The sequence below is a fragment of the Lissotriton vulgaris genome, chromosome 3_1, assembly GCF_964263255.1.
Source record: "Lissotriton vulgaris chromosome 3_1, aLisVul1.2, whole genome shotgun sequence".
NCBI classification, from domain to species: domain Eukaryota; kingdom Metazoa; phylum Chordata; class Amphibia; order Caudata; family Salamandridae; genus Lissotriton; species Lissotriton vulgaris.
Window position 1 is genome coordinate 426,983,377 of NC_141689.1, and position 15,666 is coordinate 426,999,042.

The 15,666-nt window shown below is 46.4% G+C and overlaps 1 protein-coding gene across 1 annotated transcript in view; it reads left to right on the forward strand.

Annotated features, from left to right (window-relative positions):
• The window catches only part of IL31RA (interleukin 31 receptor A), an 883,863-nt gene that overhangs the window by 820,383 nt on the left and 47,814 nt on the right, over positions 1-15,666 (forward strand). Inside the window, exon 14 of the mRNA XM_086960638.1 lies at positions 4,934-5,015. Within this exon, the coding sequence (XP_086816764.1) occupies positions 4,934-5,015 (82 nt within the window). The remainder of the gene's footprint in view (positions 1-4,933; positions 5,016-15,666) is intronic.

The window sequence follows — 15,666 nt, forward strand, 5'->3', positions numbered from 1 at the left end:
TGTTTGTCTCTTGTTTGACTGACCATGTAGATATAATGGAACATTTTAATAGTTATCTGTAGGATAGGGCCCCTTTTTGCATGGTTACCAATCTCTTTTTGCCTGACAACTGATGCAACCTAACTTGATGTGCCCTGAGTCCCTGCCAATCAGGTTCCCAGGGCCTGTGTTCTTTCCCAAGACTGTATATTTTTATCCAGAATTGGCACACCCCTGGCCACAGGTAAGCCCCTTGTAAAATGTACCTTGGGTACAAAGAGCACTGTGACCAGGGAACGCTGCAGCACCTATTGTGCCACCCTTAGAGACCCTCCACTTTAACACACACATGCTGCCACAGCAGGCTGAGGGGCATATTATCAAGACAGGCGATACAACTATCGCAGTTTTAAAGGCCGAAAACTGCTGCTAAAACTGCGATAATGGGCTTGATAATATGCTTTATAGAATTCCAATTGAAGCCCATGTTAAATGTGAAGGACATTTAACATGGGCTTCAATTGGAATTCCATAGAGCATATTATCAAGCCCATTATCGCGGTTGTAGTTTTCTGCAGCTAAAACAGCGATAATTGTATCGCCTGTCTTGATAATATGCCCCTGAGTGTTTTCGCACAGAGAAACGTGAAGAGTCGCCATGCCTGCAATCCACTGCCTAAGGCCTAGGTAAGTCACCCATCTAGCAGGGTGCACTAGCCCTAAGGTGAGGGTACAGAGGAACGGACCCTGTACCCCTACAGTGTCTAAGTCCATTCTTAGACATTAAAGTGTAGTAAAGCCATAAAGAGTATATGGTCTGAGAGTTGGTCAATATGAACTCCACAGCTACATAATGGCTTTACTCAAAACTGGGAAGTTTGGTAGCAAAATTCTCAGCACATCAAACCCACACTGATGCCAGTGTGGGATTTAATGTAAATGCATCAACCAGCCCTGGTGTGATTCCTAAATGGATCCCCGCCGTTTGCCACCAGCAGACAGGTTTCTGGACCCTTGGGTAGACAGCCTCCACTCTCTAGGTCCAGAAACAAAGCCCATCCTGGGCAGAGGTGTCATGCCTCCTCCCCCAGGATGTGATATGTCCACGAAAGGGGAAGCTTCAAAGACCTGCCACCTTTGGAAGCTGTCCCTGCCTTTTGCTGCCCACAGCAACTGGCTCCCACCTTTTCTGACCCCCACTTTGGGTGGGAGAATCAGTGGTAAAACCAAGCTAGGACAGGAGGTGTTCCCACCTTTGCCAACCACACCCCTCAGGTGGGGGAGGCGTGGTGAAGCACACATCTCAGTCCTCTCCATCTTGAAGATGAGGGGACTCAGCCAATTAGGAAAGAGGCTCATGCCCCCTCCCACTCGAGGGTGGCATAATAGGGGGTGAACCCACCCCAAGGGAGCGACCCATTGCACACCCCTTTAATGCCCCTAAATTTAGTATCGAGGGGCGACCCTGAATCTTGCCTGCTTAGATTCGAGGAAGAAAGAAGAAAGACCTAAAAGCTGTGCTGACCCAGGAAGGAGAAGAGGACACCAACTGCTTTGGCCCCAGCCCTACCGACCTGTCCCATCTACGACCTGCCTACAGCAAGAATCCCAGCGAGTCCAGCAGCCTGCAACCCCCAGAACCCGGATGACCTGCCCTGCAAGCACCTTACAGACTGTCTCCCGTGAGCACCGAACTTGCTCAAACGAAGCCTCACCTGCAGAATCCAGATTCCAGTGACTCTGCGATTCTGCACCCGACGTCCACGGTCCAAGTTAGAGTGGCCCTACACCACAAGGAGACCCTGACCTTGGATCTGGTGAACCCCAACTTCCTTCAAGCTTCAAGATGATGCCCGAGGCCTCCACCTGAAGGGTCCCTTCGACCGAGACCAGAGCTGGTAAGAAATCCTGACGCCAGAAGACACCCCTGCACCTGACGCCCCATGGCCCTGGGTGGTCCAACCGACGGTGTCCAGGCATCTCCCCTGATCCCTACTTACCTCTCCATCAGTTGGTCAAACTCAGGACACCTCCCTGGCCGAGTTTGCAGCATCTTTGTGAAACCTAAGGTTTTCATTGGAAAGCACAGGGTGCCAATGCCTGTTTTGTACCCTGCACCTGACCGTTCCAGCGCTGCTGGTGGTGCAGCTCCTGTGCTGGTTGTTGACCCCTGTGGTGCTGACCTTAACCCCAGGAGCTCTGCTCCTACACCAGAGTAGCCAGCTCCCTAACCGGAGGCCCTGTTAGCCCCATTGGCTAACATAGGGCCCCTGCACTCTGCACCCGGCCACCACAGTGCTGCTGGTGATGCGAGTTGAGTGCCCATCTAGACCTTAGGGATTTGGTCCTTTCCCCCAAAACTCACCCTCGTAAGTCGTATACTTACCTGTGAAACCACTAACACTTTGTCCCTATAGGAACCCATGTGAGGAGATTTTGGGCCTGAAAAATGTCTGTGTTGAACTGTGTTGTATGAAGGAAAATAGATTTCTATTGCAAAGTGTAAAATGTCGTACTTACCTTGTATGTAGAGATCCTAAGGTGTGGTATCTAGGCATAACACACCCAGTACTCAAAATAATCCAAGAGTAATGAAAAGTAATTACTGTGTCATTTAAACTGTTTTCAAAGCATATACAAACCTGTAACAATTACAACTTCTAGCACAACTGCATTTTCTTGAACAGTCTTGTATGTTGAACATATGTTTTACTTACCTGTGCCAGGGCATGCTGGGTTTTAAAATAAAATATATGTATACCTTTTATTTAACTTACCTAATTGGTCTAGATTCTGTATTTGAGTGTGTGTATCAGTCCTTGATTGAGTGAATACAATAAATGGTTAACACACCCTCTGGATAAGCCTAACTGTTTGCCCACACTACCACAAAGAGTTGTTAGTACTTACCTAATTTAGTCTCTTTGCTATACCTCTGGGGACTCCCTGGACTCTGTGCACACTATATTTACTTTGGTATAGCATGTACAGAGCCAGTTTCCTACACTATCTGTATTATTATTAAATTGAATTTGTAGGGCGCACAGCTACCCCCATGGGTTTCCCAATGCCGTCCCGGTAGGAAAGAGAAGGTAATGAAAGAAAGGAATTAGAGATTGAAACACCAAGTCTTCAAACTTTTGCGGAATACACCATTCACGGTTTCCTCTAGGCATGGGCGGAAAATCCGTTCCGCTCGCGGATTTTGCGGATTTTCGGGAAATCCGCAATCCGCGAGATTTGTGAATTTCCCGCAAAATCCGCAAATCCGCGAGCAGCGGATTTTGCTCGCACTGCTCGTACTGTTCGCGTGAGTTCGCGCCCCGCGAATAAGTGCAAAATTGCAGAAATACGATCTTAGCAAAACTGAAAGTAACTACTTACCAGGTTCAAAAGTTCAGGCACATCATTAGTAGCCATTTCCTGTAGTGCTTCCTGAGGGGCCCCTCCAGAGTTCAGTTGCCAGTTGAAACTATTATGTGACCCTGCTCTGAACCTCAGAATAGTTACACATATGCCACAAAGGTCCTGAATTACAGCTAAGGGAGACAAGCAGGAGCCAGGCTGGAAGTTAAAATCCATTAATCAGCCCCTAATTCATTATTGTCAGTTGGGGCAGGGCAGGTGTTGTAACTAATTTTGCAACAATGAAAGCACTTAGCAAGTGCAAAAGATCACTAATCAGGGCGCACTAAGGAAGCAGGTGCCAGCTAAAAAAATATTCTGTGACACATTAATCAGCCCCAAATTAATTCAGGTCACTTGAGGCAGGGAAGGTGTGCTTTGCTTTGCCGAAAATAATGTACACTGGACAACCAGAGGGTGTGGTGATGAAACAGAGGGTGGCATGGGTGGGCCAGAGGGTGGCATGAGTAGTCAGAGAGTGGCAGTGGTGACAGAGAGTGGCAGTGATGAAGAAGAGTGTCCCAAACAGGCTGGACACGTAGAAACAACAAGTTCGCAAAACTTGCGACCCGACAGGTAAGTTCGCAAATTGCGAAATTGTAAAAACCCTCGCGAACTGGCAGAAACACGGGCGAACACAAAAAAAAAACATTCGCGGGAATTCGCGGATTTTGCGGATTGCGAATCCGCAAATCCGCAAAATTCGCGAACGCGAGATCCGCAAAATTCGCTCATGCTTAGTTTCCTCGCATAGTGAGAAAGGTAGAGAATTCCGCAGGGTTGGTCCTAAATAAGAAAAGGACCGACCACGCATGCGAGAGAGTTTGATTTTTGGGACAATAAACCTAGGCTGTTGGGCAGAGCGCCGAAGGCGCGAGGGTTGATAACACTGAACTAGTTTTTGCAAATATTTCGGGCACACTCCAGTTTTAATTTTAAACCTATAGCACGGGGCTTTGAATTTGACTTGGTTCTCCACAGTCAGCCAATGTAGGTCGCAAAGGAAGCCTGAGACCGAGGAAGACTTAGGCACATGACACAGCAGTCTTGCAGCTGCATTCTACACCACTTAAGGTCTCTGGATCATTGCTTTATTAGAGCCCAGATAAAGAACATTGCCGTAGTCTAGCCTAGAGGTACGTAGGGCGTGGACTACTTTCTCTGAGCAGAGAGGGGAATCACACATAACATCTTCTTCAACCATTTTAACACAGTAAAACAGGTAGAGGACACCTTGGTGACTTGTTGTTTCATCGATAGATGTTCGTCCACCATGAAGCCCAAATTGAGAACATGATGTACCTGCAAGGGTAAGGCACCCATTTCGAAGGGCCAGTTTTGAGAATCCCAAAGGTCATGTTTTTTCCCTACGCTCTATATACAGTAACATTTATTAACCACATTAATTATCTTCACTGTCATGGCCACTATTGGCATCTCTAAATATCAGTGGTCATTATCAGTGGTTTTAACTCCTCTAGCAGAACCCTTTTTAGTTTGTGAAGGTATGAATTTTGTGTGAAACTAAATTACTGTTTCCTCTCTACAGCTACAGAAGATGTTATCGCAATTATTGTGCCTGTGTTCTTTGCAGTTTTTATTGGGGTGATCTGCCTACGAAAAAAGCAAAAGTAAGTCCATGGCTTATATTTTTGTCTAATTCATTACTAATTTGTTGCCTAGATTTACTAGTTTTTCATGCAATGCATCAACATTTTTGTGCTGCATTGTGCAAGACCAAAAGGACCAAATGATGAATCATGACCCTGTTCCTCATGGGAACAGTCCAGCCCGAACTGCCAAGCAATGCCCTCTCTGAAACAGAAAGAAGCATCCTGGGACTGGTTTCGGGACATCAACTTTCATTAGCCGAGCTAGCTTGAATCTAGTGAATCATTGTGCACGGTAACAACATCTCGGAACACCCTTCCCACTTAGGTCAACAAAAGCAAGAGGAAAAATGATGGTTGGAATGCGGTACAATACAAACATTCACCCCCAGTTACAAGGATATGGGTTTAATCCATCATTCTTGTGCTCCCAAGCTACCCCAGTTTGGACCCAGCCATCTGCAAATCAGTCTTGACCCTGTTCCTCATGGGAATAGTTCAGCCCGAACTGCCAAGCAAGGTCCTCTCTGGAACGGCAACAAGCATCCTGGGACTGATTTTGGGGCATCACCCCTCATCAACCAGTCAAGTTTGACTCTAGTGGTGCAGTGAGCACTGGGCCCACATTTGGACATACCCTTCCCACTTAGGGCAATAAAAGAAAAGGGCAACAAAAGCAAAACAGATAAATGATGGACGGAATGCTGAACAATGCAAACATTCAGCCCCAGGCGCAAGGATCTGGGTTTAATCCATTGTTCATTTGCTCACCACCCCAGTTTGGATCCAGCCATATGCAAATCAGTCTTGACCATCGTCCTCCTGGGAACAGTCCAGCTCGAACTCCCAAACCAGGTCTTACTGGGAACAGATACAAGCATCCTGGGACCAATTTTGGGGCCTCACCCCTCATCAGACAGGCTAGCTTGAATCTAGTGGTGAAGTGAGCACAGGACCCACGTCTGGGCATACCCTTCCCACTTATGGTGATGAAAGCAAAAGGAATACATGATGGACAGAATGCTGAACAATGCAAACATTCACCCCCAGTCACAAGGATCCAGGTTTAATCCATCGCTTTTGTCGCCATGGGTAATTCCCCGGACATGGTCCCAGGATGCTTTTTTCTGGTCTAGGGAGGATGTGGCTTGGCAGTTCGGGTTGAACTGTTCCCATGAGGAACAAGGTCAAGACTGATTTGTAGATGGCCGGGTCCCAACTGGGGTGGTGTGGTGCGGAAATGAACGATGGATTAAACCCAGATCAATTTCACTGGGGGTGAATGTTTGCATTGTTTAGCATTCTGTCCATCAATTGTTCCATTTGCCAGTTTGCAAGTAGTAAAACATTTCTACTAAGATTGGCCTGCTTCTGCAATCTTTGCTTGCTCTGGCGCTCTAACAAGTCTGCCTTGCATGACGCATAATCTCACACTTTGGTGGAGAGGTTAGTGTGCACTGTGCAACATAAGTTTTTACTAGGGGCATACCCTTGCAGTACAAATTCCTATCCCTAGACAAACTCAGAGGTGCCCCATGTATTAGGTGTGCACTTCAACACACATGCAATGTGCTGGTGATTTGAGGAAATTAACACATTTCCTCTTCTTTACTCCTGTTTCATAGAGGCATTAGATATTGATGCAAAGTCAGGTCTGGCTATCTCAGTAGATCAGGTTTGCATAAAAACCCATGCATGTGAGCACTGATCTGTACAAATAACAGTGAGCAATGATCTGTCCAAATAACACCCCACTGAGACAAAGCAGTGTGCAACTGATTTTGCGCTGAAGAGAGAGCAGATTTTCATCACAAAACACTTGTGCTGGATAGTAAATATCTCATGCCACATTGCGTCAGTGCACAGCCTTAGTAAATCTGGGCGTGTATGTCTAGTTAGCTTTCTCCTTGATGTTTAGAAATGATCTACTGTCATGCACGCTGAATAGCTTGTGTATCTTTTGTTTTCTTATATCATGTTAAATACACCACACGCTGCTGATCGCCAAACAGCATGTTTAGGACCTCTGACTGATGGTTGTACTTTAAACAGTATTCTGATATTTTGTAAAACATTACACTGAGGAGAATATTTACTAATAGTTCACACAATGCCTTGCAGCAAGGCAAATCAGTGCACTTTGTTTCCGGAAAGGGAAAGAATTGAATAGTGCCAATTCAAGAAGATATGGATCTGTTCGGCTTTGCCTATAACCTGGCGCACTTGTGGCTGCCTAGCCGTAATGCATGCACCCTTGTGCCATGGTGATAGGGGGCTTTCATTACTAGCAGGATTGATTTTGAGCAGAAGTGTACCAATCTTTAGAGGCATCTGCCTCATTCTAAAGTGTGCTGCAGAATGTAGCATTCATGGAAAGAATAAGTAATGAGACAACAGAAGATATTTCTCCTTGTTATGTCTCTGCCAGGTAGGTGCACCATTTTGAGGCAAACCCAGGTTTACAAGTCTTTGTAAATCTAGGTTTTGGTCAAAATACATAGGTGGATGTACAGGAATGCCCATGTTTCCTCATATAATGCCTACCGGAAGCAAAGTAATACAAGGCACTGCTATGTGCTGCCTTGCATTACTGTTAATTTACTAAACCATGCAACGTTACGCAAATCAATATTGCGTGGCTTATAAAATGTCATTACCAAACACAGGGGCGGCCCTAACCACCTGAACCAGGGGCAGTCAATATCTAATCCAAACAGTGGTTTACTAAAAAAGGGTCCAATACTTACAGACAAATACACATTATAAACAACCAACCCCAACGATAGTTAATTAGAAAAAGAAGTAAAACGAAGAGAGAAGAGAGACCCATATACAAAGTAACTATCAAAAAGTAAGCACATTTATTACAATTAATATGTGCTAAAAACAGCTAAGTCACTGGCGCTCAATACAATATGCTGGTACAAAGAGACAATGTGTATTACAAACCAGACAAGTGGCAAATGAAAAAATACGCGTCATACAGAGGGAACAACAAGAAACAAAATAATGTGTCCTTCATTAATTTTCTGGCCACATATGCATCGACTGCGTTTCGACCGCTCTACAATCATGCGGTCACCATCAGGATTGGAAAAGTCAGTTGAGCATCCAAAATTCTGTAAAATAAAAATAAATATATACATATATGGGTCACATGTCAAAAGTAAGCTTCTGGAGTGAGAAAAAGAACCCCTTATAGCACACCACGTGAGAAGTAAATAAATGGTGCAGAAGAACCCCAACGCCTAGGTGACTAAAGACAATGAAAAATTGCCTATTTCTAAAAGCACTCCCAACGCTTTATTTCTGTTAAGCTTTCGAACAGTGTTTCACAAATATTCACTGCAATAGAAAATTCCATATGAAACAACTTACATGTATACATCAAAGAACTGAGACAAGCAGTGCTAGTTTATCAAGGACTTACTAGAAATAAATGCTCAGTGAACATGGTATAATTATACCACAGGATAGAGAGACTTTCAAGCGGGCTATGTCTGTCTATAAAATTCCGCAGATCATGCCACAAGACAGGTGAGTAAATCACCAATATACTGTCACTCCACAATTCGGCTAGAAAAAAGAGAGATATTTTCAAGGAAGCAAAATATATGCACTAGAATGAATAAGTCATTACAATTGCTAATCGCCTTTTAAACATATCTTTACGGATGTTGAACTATTTAGGCATCATAAGAACGATATTCAATTGCACAATTTAGGGCACTCCTCTACCAAGAAAAATTAAAAAGGTAAGGCATGAATCATGCGTTTACGCTGGTCAGGCAAAAGACCAACAGCCATTTACTCGCCAAAAATGTTTCTAAAATGTTCACAATACCATTGCTTATACCACAATGCTCATGACAAGTGTGCCCATTTGCAAATGTCTAGTTGCACATTCATATTGGTTGGAAGCGTATCGCCCGCTCCCGTAAGTTTGTAAGGAACGACTACATTAAAGCATTAAAATCAAGAAAACCTAGGGTCTATGGCAGTGTTTCAATGAACAGATCTTGTGATAGAAGGTCAAACCCGATTTGGTCAAAAATACAATTTCTAAAGCATACTATTATGCTAGTCACTCACGAAACACGTATAACATAAACTGTTTATCAAGAACCTCCGCCACCACTTATAAAATCAGGGCGCCGTTCCAGCCATCCTTGCATTCCACCTAGTATATGTAGTGTTGCGTTCTAGTCATCGCGTTGCAATGCGATGACGTAGAGCGTCGCCGTGATTGCGGGAGGGAGAGAAAAGCCAGCGAGCATAGCGGACGCATTCTCCCAGCGCTCTATTTGAATTATAAATAAAGTAAATCCTTACCACGCATAGCGCCTCAGCCTGTCTTTGGGGGTCGACCATAACTCCACAAATTGGCGACTTGGATGGGATGGAGCAGCACTGAAGTTCACCGTGCCCCACCACAGACCCATAAAGAGCACGAGGCAGCAGGAGACCACTAGGCAGGCACCCGAGCTTAGAGCATGGCAGCGGGGAGCCACCGCGACCACCACCCAGGGGCACATTTTAACACAATGAAAAAACTACGAGGACACACCCTGAGAGAGAGGTGAGTGTGCCCTGGGAGACAAGCCATGTTAGGCAGGTGTAAGCTACAGCAGAGAAACACACCTAACACGAACCATCTGAGTACACGCCACACGATGGGAGAATAAGACTGTGGTGAAGCTGTCAGCTTGAGAAAGCAAAGAAGGACGGAGTGGCAGAGATAGTGTCGGTGCACGGCGACACCAGGCACTGCATTTGCAACAACCAGCCTGCTTGCCCAGGGCCGTGGCGGAGCAAGCTAAACACAGAGAGGGGGGCGGACCTATGCCTCAAGAGAGCCCACTGTGCCAAAACAGGCAAAATGCGCCAGGAAACCCCAGAGGTGAGGAAGAACTCCCAGAAAGGCGGGCGAACATGTGTGCCCAAGCCTCCTCTCTCACAACGCCAATTCCATTCCTACCCAAGCCAGGAGACGCAACGATGAAGTGGGAGGATTGGAGAGAATACTTTATGAACTACTTGGAGGTGCTGGAAGATGAGAGTGGAGAGGCATTTCCCAGCAAGAGAAAGAGAAGGATAATACTCCACAACCTAGGCCCAGTAGGCATCAGAGTGTTCCAGAATCTAGAACCAAAAACGCGTCAAGCGGACGATGATGACGTTTTCCAGCATGCCATTGAAGACCTGAATGATCATTACAGACCGGCGGTATGAACATCCATCGACAGGTACAACTTCCAACAGAGGAAACAAGCAGTGGGAGAGTCCATAGACGAATATGTGGCGGCACTAAAGAAGCTGGCGATCACATGTAAGTTCGGTGCTTTACACGACAAATTTATTAGGACCAAATTGTCATGCACATCACGAACACCACAATCCAAGACAAGCTTTTGGTGAGTGGAGATGCATCCCTGAAGGAGGTCATAGCCATGGTGAAGAAGGTGGAGTTGACAAAGAGATGTGCAGAGGCGGCAGAGGGAGACAACACCACAAGGACCATGGTGAACAAAGTCACTGAAGCAGACCCACCCGACAGGGGTAAAGGCGAAGCAGGGAATGCGAGGAATTTTACCAGATATGCTCCCAGAACATCACCCGGGAAGAAGCCCACAAGTGAGAACAAGAATGCATGCTACAGGTGCGAGAGCCTCTCCCATGGGAGCCATGACAAACGTTGTCCAGCTTTCCGCGCCAAATGTATGTTTTGCGGAATAATGGGGCACTACGAGAAAGTGTGTCGCCTTAAGCAGAAAAGGCCGGCAGTCAAGTATGTTGCGCAACAGTCAGACAATGAAGGTGAAGAGATTTAAGAAGAAGACAATGTGTTATGCATAGAGGAGCATACTAGGCATTGACTGCAACAGCTCCTAGAAACCACAATGTGAAATGTCAATAGGAGGAATGCAAATTAGAATGGTGGCAGACTCAGGGTCCCCGCACACGATAATACAACGCAAAGTATGGGACGAATGCTTCCAGCAACACTTCCAGACATCAGACCAGTCACGTTCACGGAAGAGCCCATCCCCATGGTGGGGTATCGAGTCTTGAAATTTGTGTTTAAAGACCGAAGCGCAGAGTGCAAGCTTTATGTAGCAGAGAAAGGGCCCTCCGTCTTAGGTTGGGTTGACCAGGGAGAGTTGGGCATACAACTGAATCCGGGAGGCATCACGCAGGTCCTGATGACGGGCGCAGAGCGACAGCCAGATGTCTCGAGGGTGAAAGATGATTTTCCCGCTGTATTTGATGGCAAAATTGGAAAACTGACAAAGTTCACGCGCAAGATTGACCTCAAAGCAGAAGCCAAGCCTATATGCCACGAAGTGAGAAATATCCCCATGGCAGTACGAGAGGAGGTGCAACTGGAGTTACAGAGGCTGGAAGACAATGGCATCATCGAGCCAATAAACAGTGCAGAATGGTTGGCTTCATTGGTCGTAGCGAGGAAACCCAACGGCAAGATACGCCTATGTGTGGACCTGAGAGAACTGAATACGAATATAATTGTGGAAATATTCCCACTACCAAGGATTGACGAGATGTTGGCCAAGACGAAAGGAGTGAAATGGTTTTCAACCATAGATCTTACCTCGGCGTATCATCAAATTGCCTTACATCATTCATGCCGCAAGTTGACTTCCTTCATAACCCCCTTTGGATGCTACCAACTTCGCAGGATGCCTTTTGGACTAGCTTCAGCAGCGGCCGTATTCCAGAAGCTTATGCATAGGCTGTTCAAGGACACAGAGGGGATACAATATTTTCAAGAAGACATCTTGATAAGGGGCCAGGACAGAGCGGACCATGATACGAAACTGTCCACAGTGTTGCATGTCTTGACCCGCAATGGTCTCACAGCTGAATGGGAGAAATGTTGATTTGGAATGTACTCAGTCACCTACTTTGGCCATGAGATCAGTAATCAAGGAATTAAGCCCAAACAAGCCAACGTCAAAGCCATCTGCGATGCGCTGTCACCGAAAAGCAAAGAGGAAGTTCGTTCCTTTCTGGGGATGGCCGAGTTTTATAGTAAATTTGTACTGCACTTTGCCACGATAAACGCACCACTTGTGCCAACTGCTCAGGGACAAGACGTCTTTTTTGTGGACGGAGGAGACACAAGAGGAATTTAGGATCATCAAAGAGGACATTGGGGTAGCTATACCTCTTCATGGGCTCGACCAACAGGCAATGTCCATACTGACTACAGATGCAAGTGAGAGAGGCTTGGGGGCTGTTCTGATGCAGGAGACGAAAGGATGGGAACTGTCCACCATCAGCTTTACGTCCAGGTCCTTATCGCCTACATAGCAGAAGTTCAGGGTAGTGGAAAAGGAGATGCTCGCGGCGGTCTGGGCCATGGAGAAATTCCACCAATTCATATGGGGATCGAAGTTCAAGCTCAGGACAGACCACAAGCCTCTGGTTAAGGTGCTCACGTCAAATGGACACGCGCATGCAACCCCTCGGATTGCAAAGATGACGTTGAAACTGCTGGACTACAGATATGATGTCGAGTATATTCCTGGAACAAAGAACAAAGTTACGGACTATCTCAGTAGAGCGTCTGCCATGGAAGAGGCTCCCAACAGTAAGAAGGATGAGGGCGTCAGTGTAGCGTTCATGGAAGATCATGAAAGAGTGATAAGTGCACAAGAATGGAACGAGGCTTATGAGAAGGACAGGGATATCACAGAGGTCAAGCAGTTCATACTACAAGGGTGGCCAGAGAAGAGGCACTTGAATGCAGAGCAAAGGAAGTTCTTCAAAGTAAGGGAGGAACTATCCATCGGGGACCAAGGCACCTTCCTGCTAAGGGGAGATAAAGTAGTGCTTCCCACTTCATTGGTGCAGCACCTACTTGCCCTCCTGCATGAGGGACACCTAGGGATTGTGAAGACGAAGCTCAGGGTGAAGCAGGTATACTGGTGGCCGGCAATGGACAGTCAGATAGAAAGGCATGTCAGGGAGGGCACGCAATGCCAGAATGCTGACAAATCCCGAAGTTTGATGCGACCGACGTTGGGAAAGTTTGACAATCCAGCCAAACCGTGGAAGGAGCTGTCAATAGATATCCTGGGACCAGTGCTAGATGCCCATGGTATCCAGAAATATGTAGCGGTACTTATAGATAGATATTCAAAATGGCCGGAGATTGACATACAAGAGAACATGGACACGACGGTGTTGAGATTCCTCACAGCCACATTCTTAAGAGAGGACATCTCACGATCAATTCTAATTGACAACGGCCCTCAGTTCACTTCAGAAAAGTGGAACGCCTACATGGAAAGGAACAGTATAAAGACCAAGCACACGTCAGTATATCACCTGGCTGGAAATGGCTTAGCCAAAAGTACAATAGAGTCATAATGGGCTCAGTACAATCGGCCATAGCCGCAGTCAAGAACTGGGAAATGGAGTTGAAGAACACACTGTAGGCCTACAGGATCACTCCAACCAGCACCAGGTACAGTCCCTTTAAAATCTTAAGGGGTAGGGACCCCTTCACCAAGGATAATTTGGCATAGAAGGGTTTCACCGTAAGGAGCAAATGGTCTCCAGCAGTGGTACACCATAATCTGGAAAGAGCACAGAGGATATATATGGAACACTTCAACAAGAGACGCAATGTGAAGGAGACAACGTTAGAGAGAGGAGAGTGGGTCAGAGTCAAGCTAGCCCATCTGAAAAGGAAAGCGGTTAGCAAGTTCAGTGCACCCATGCAAGTGAAAGAGATCTACAGTAGAGCAGCCTTGCTGAGTGATGGAAACGTTTGGTCCCAAGATCGGATGTCCAAGTGCAACAAGATATTGCAGTGGACCAAGAAGGAGGTGCCACAGTCAGAACACCACAGTGACAGTCAACCAGAGGTCCTTCCCTCAGAGGATGGAGAGAACACGTCAGAAGACGCCGTGAGGGAGACTGAGGAAAGGGAAAGGAAAGATTGAGACTCACAGGAGCGTTTGGAGAGCACTTGTGAAATGACAAGGAAGTGGGGCCCTAAGGATGGAGATAATGCAGGGTCGGATGCTCTCCAAGATGGACAAGGGAACATCTCCAGAACCCTGGTGAGATGCACCCATGCTGGCAGAACAGTGGTAAGGCCGGCGAAGTATAGAGACTATGAGATGGGAGAGGTGAATATGTTAGTAAGCAAATAGGCTTTGAAGACACTACTGTTTCATTGTGTTCTATTATAAAGGAGGGAGATATGTAGTGTTGCGTTCTAGTCATCGGTTTGCAACGCGATGACGTAGAGCGTCACTGCGATTGGGGGAGGGAGAGAAAAGCCTGCGAGCATAGCGGACGCGTTCTCCCGGCGCTCTATTTGAATTATAAATAAAGTAAATCCTTACCACGCATAGCGCCTCAGCCTGTCTTTGGGGGTCGACCATAACACCACAGTATAAAGCAGGGATTTTCTCCCATAACTACACAAAGCAGCACAAGACAATTGACTTATACCAATCGTTCACGAAGCACAAAGTATGCAGCAACTCACCTGTAGCGTCCACATCCCTGCTTACAAAATCAGGAATCCATTGCGTGCTGCCTCAAACCGGTATAAATAGTGGTGAAGAGCCCACACGGCAGTGTGAGAGCAATAGAAAACAGACTCACAGGGTCTGAGGTGCCCGAGGCCACCATCTTAAAGTGATCAAATGTACACTAGCAAATTAGCACAATATGCATAGATCACATAGAGAGCAGATTATTGCTTTTAAGCCATGAGACTCAATCGTAGTCTTCTCTTTTAAGAAAAAACAGAAGAGGGAGAAATGGGAGGAAAAAAGGTACTGCAAAAGTAATGCAACCCTGACATAAAATCCTAGTAAATCTGCACCTAGGTATGCTTTTTAGGATTAGCCTTCTAGACAGTGACAGGTCTGTCACGAGGCATATAGTGGCTTATGGTAAACAAAGAATGGCTTGCAGCCCACCCACTGTTCACCATTGGTTGCCTTTACGAATCACTCTCATTTGCATGCTTCTTATTGGGGACACAGCTTGTCAGTCTTATGTCTGTTCTTACCATGAAACATTGCCTTTTTATGATCAGGTTGATTGGCTGGCATCACTGCTTCCATTGCTTGCTTTACAAAGCACTACTTTTCTCTTTTGTGTGAAGCACTCCTTGAGAGGACATGCCTTTTCAAACCACCCCCTTGTGCACCTTTCTCCCCCCTCCACTCTGTGTAATATTCTCCCGCCCCCTCCCTCTTGTGCTCTCCTGGGTTTCTTTCGCTCCCACTTGCCCCTGTGTTGCTCATTGTTCCCCATGCATTTTCCCTCTATGTTGCTCTGCTGTTTACCACCTACCCTGCTGCTGTGGTGCTTTGCCATTTCGCTCACACCCTTCCCCCTGTGGTGCTATGCCATTCCCCACCCACCCTCCCCATGTGATGCTCTGCCATTCCACACACACAATCTCCCCCTGTGATGCTCTGCCGTTAACCACCCACCCTCCCCTGTGTTATTTTGCAGTTCAATGTGTTGCTTTGCTGTTCCCCACCCACTCCCCCCTGTGTCTCTTTGCTGGTAGTCAACGCATTGCTTTGCTGGTAGTCATCCTGAGTTTCTTTTCAGGTAATCACTGTGTTGCTTTGTCAGTCATCACATGCTATGCTTTGCTGGTGCCCACCCTCCT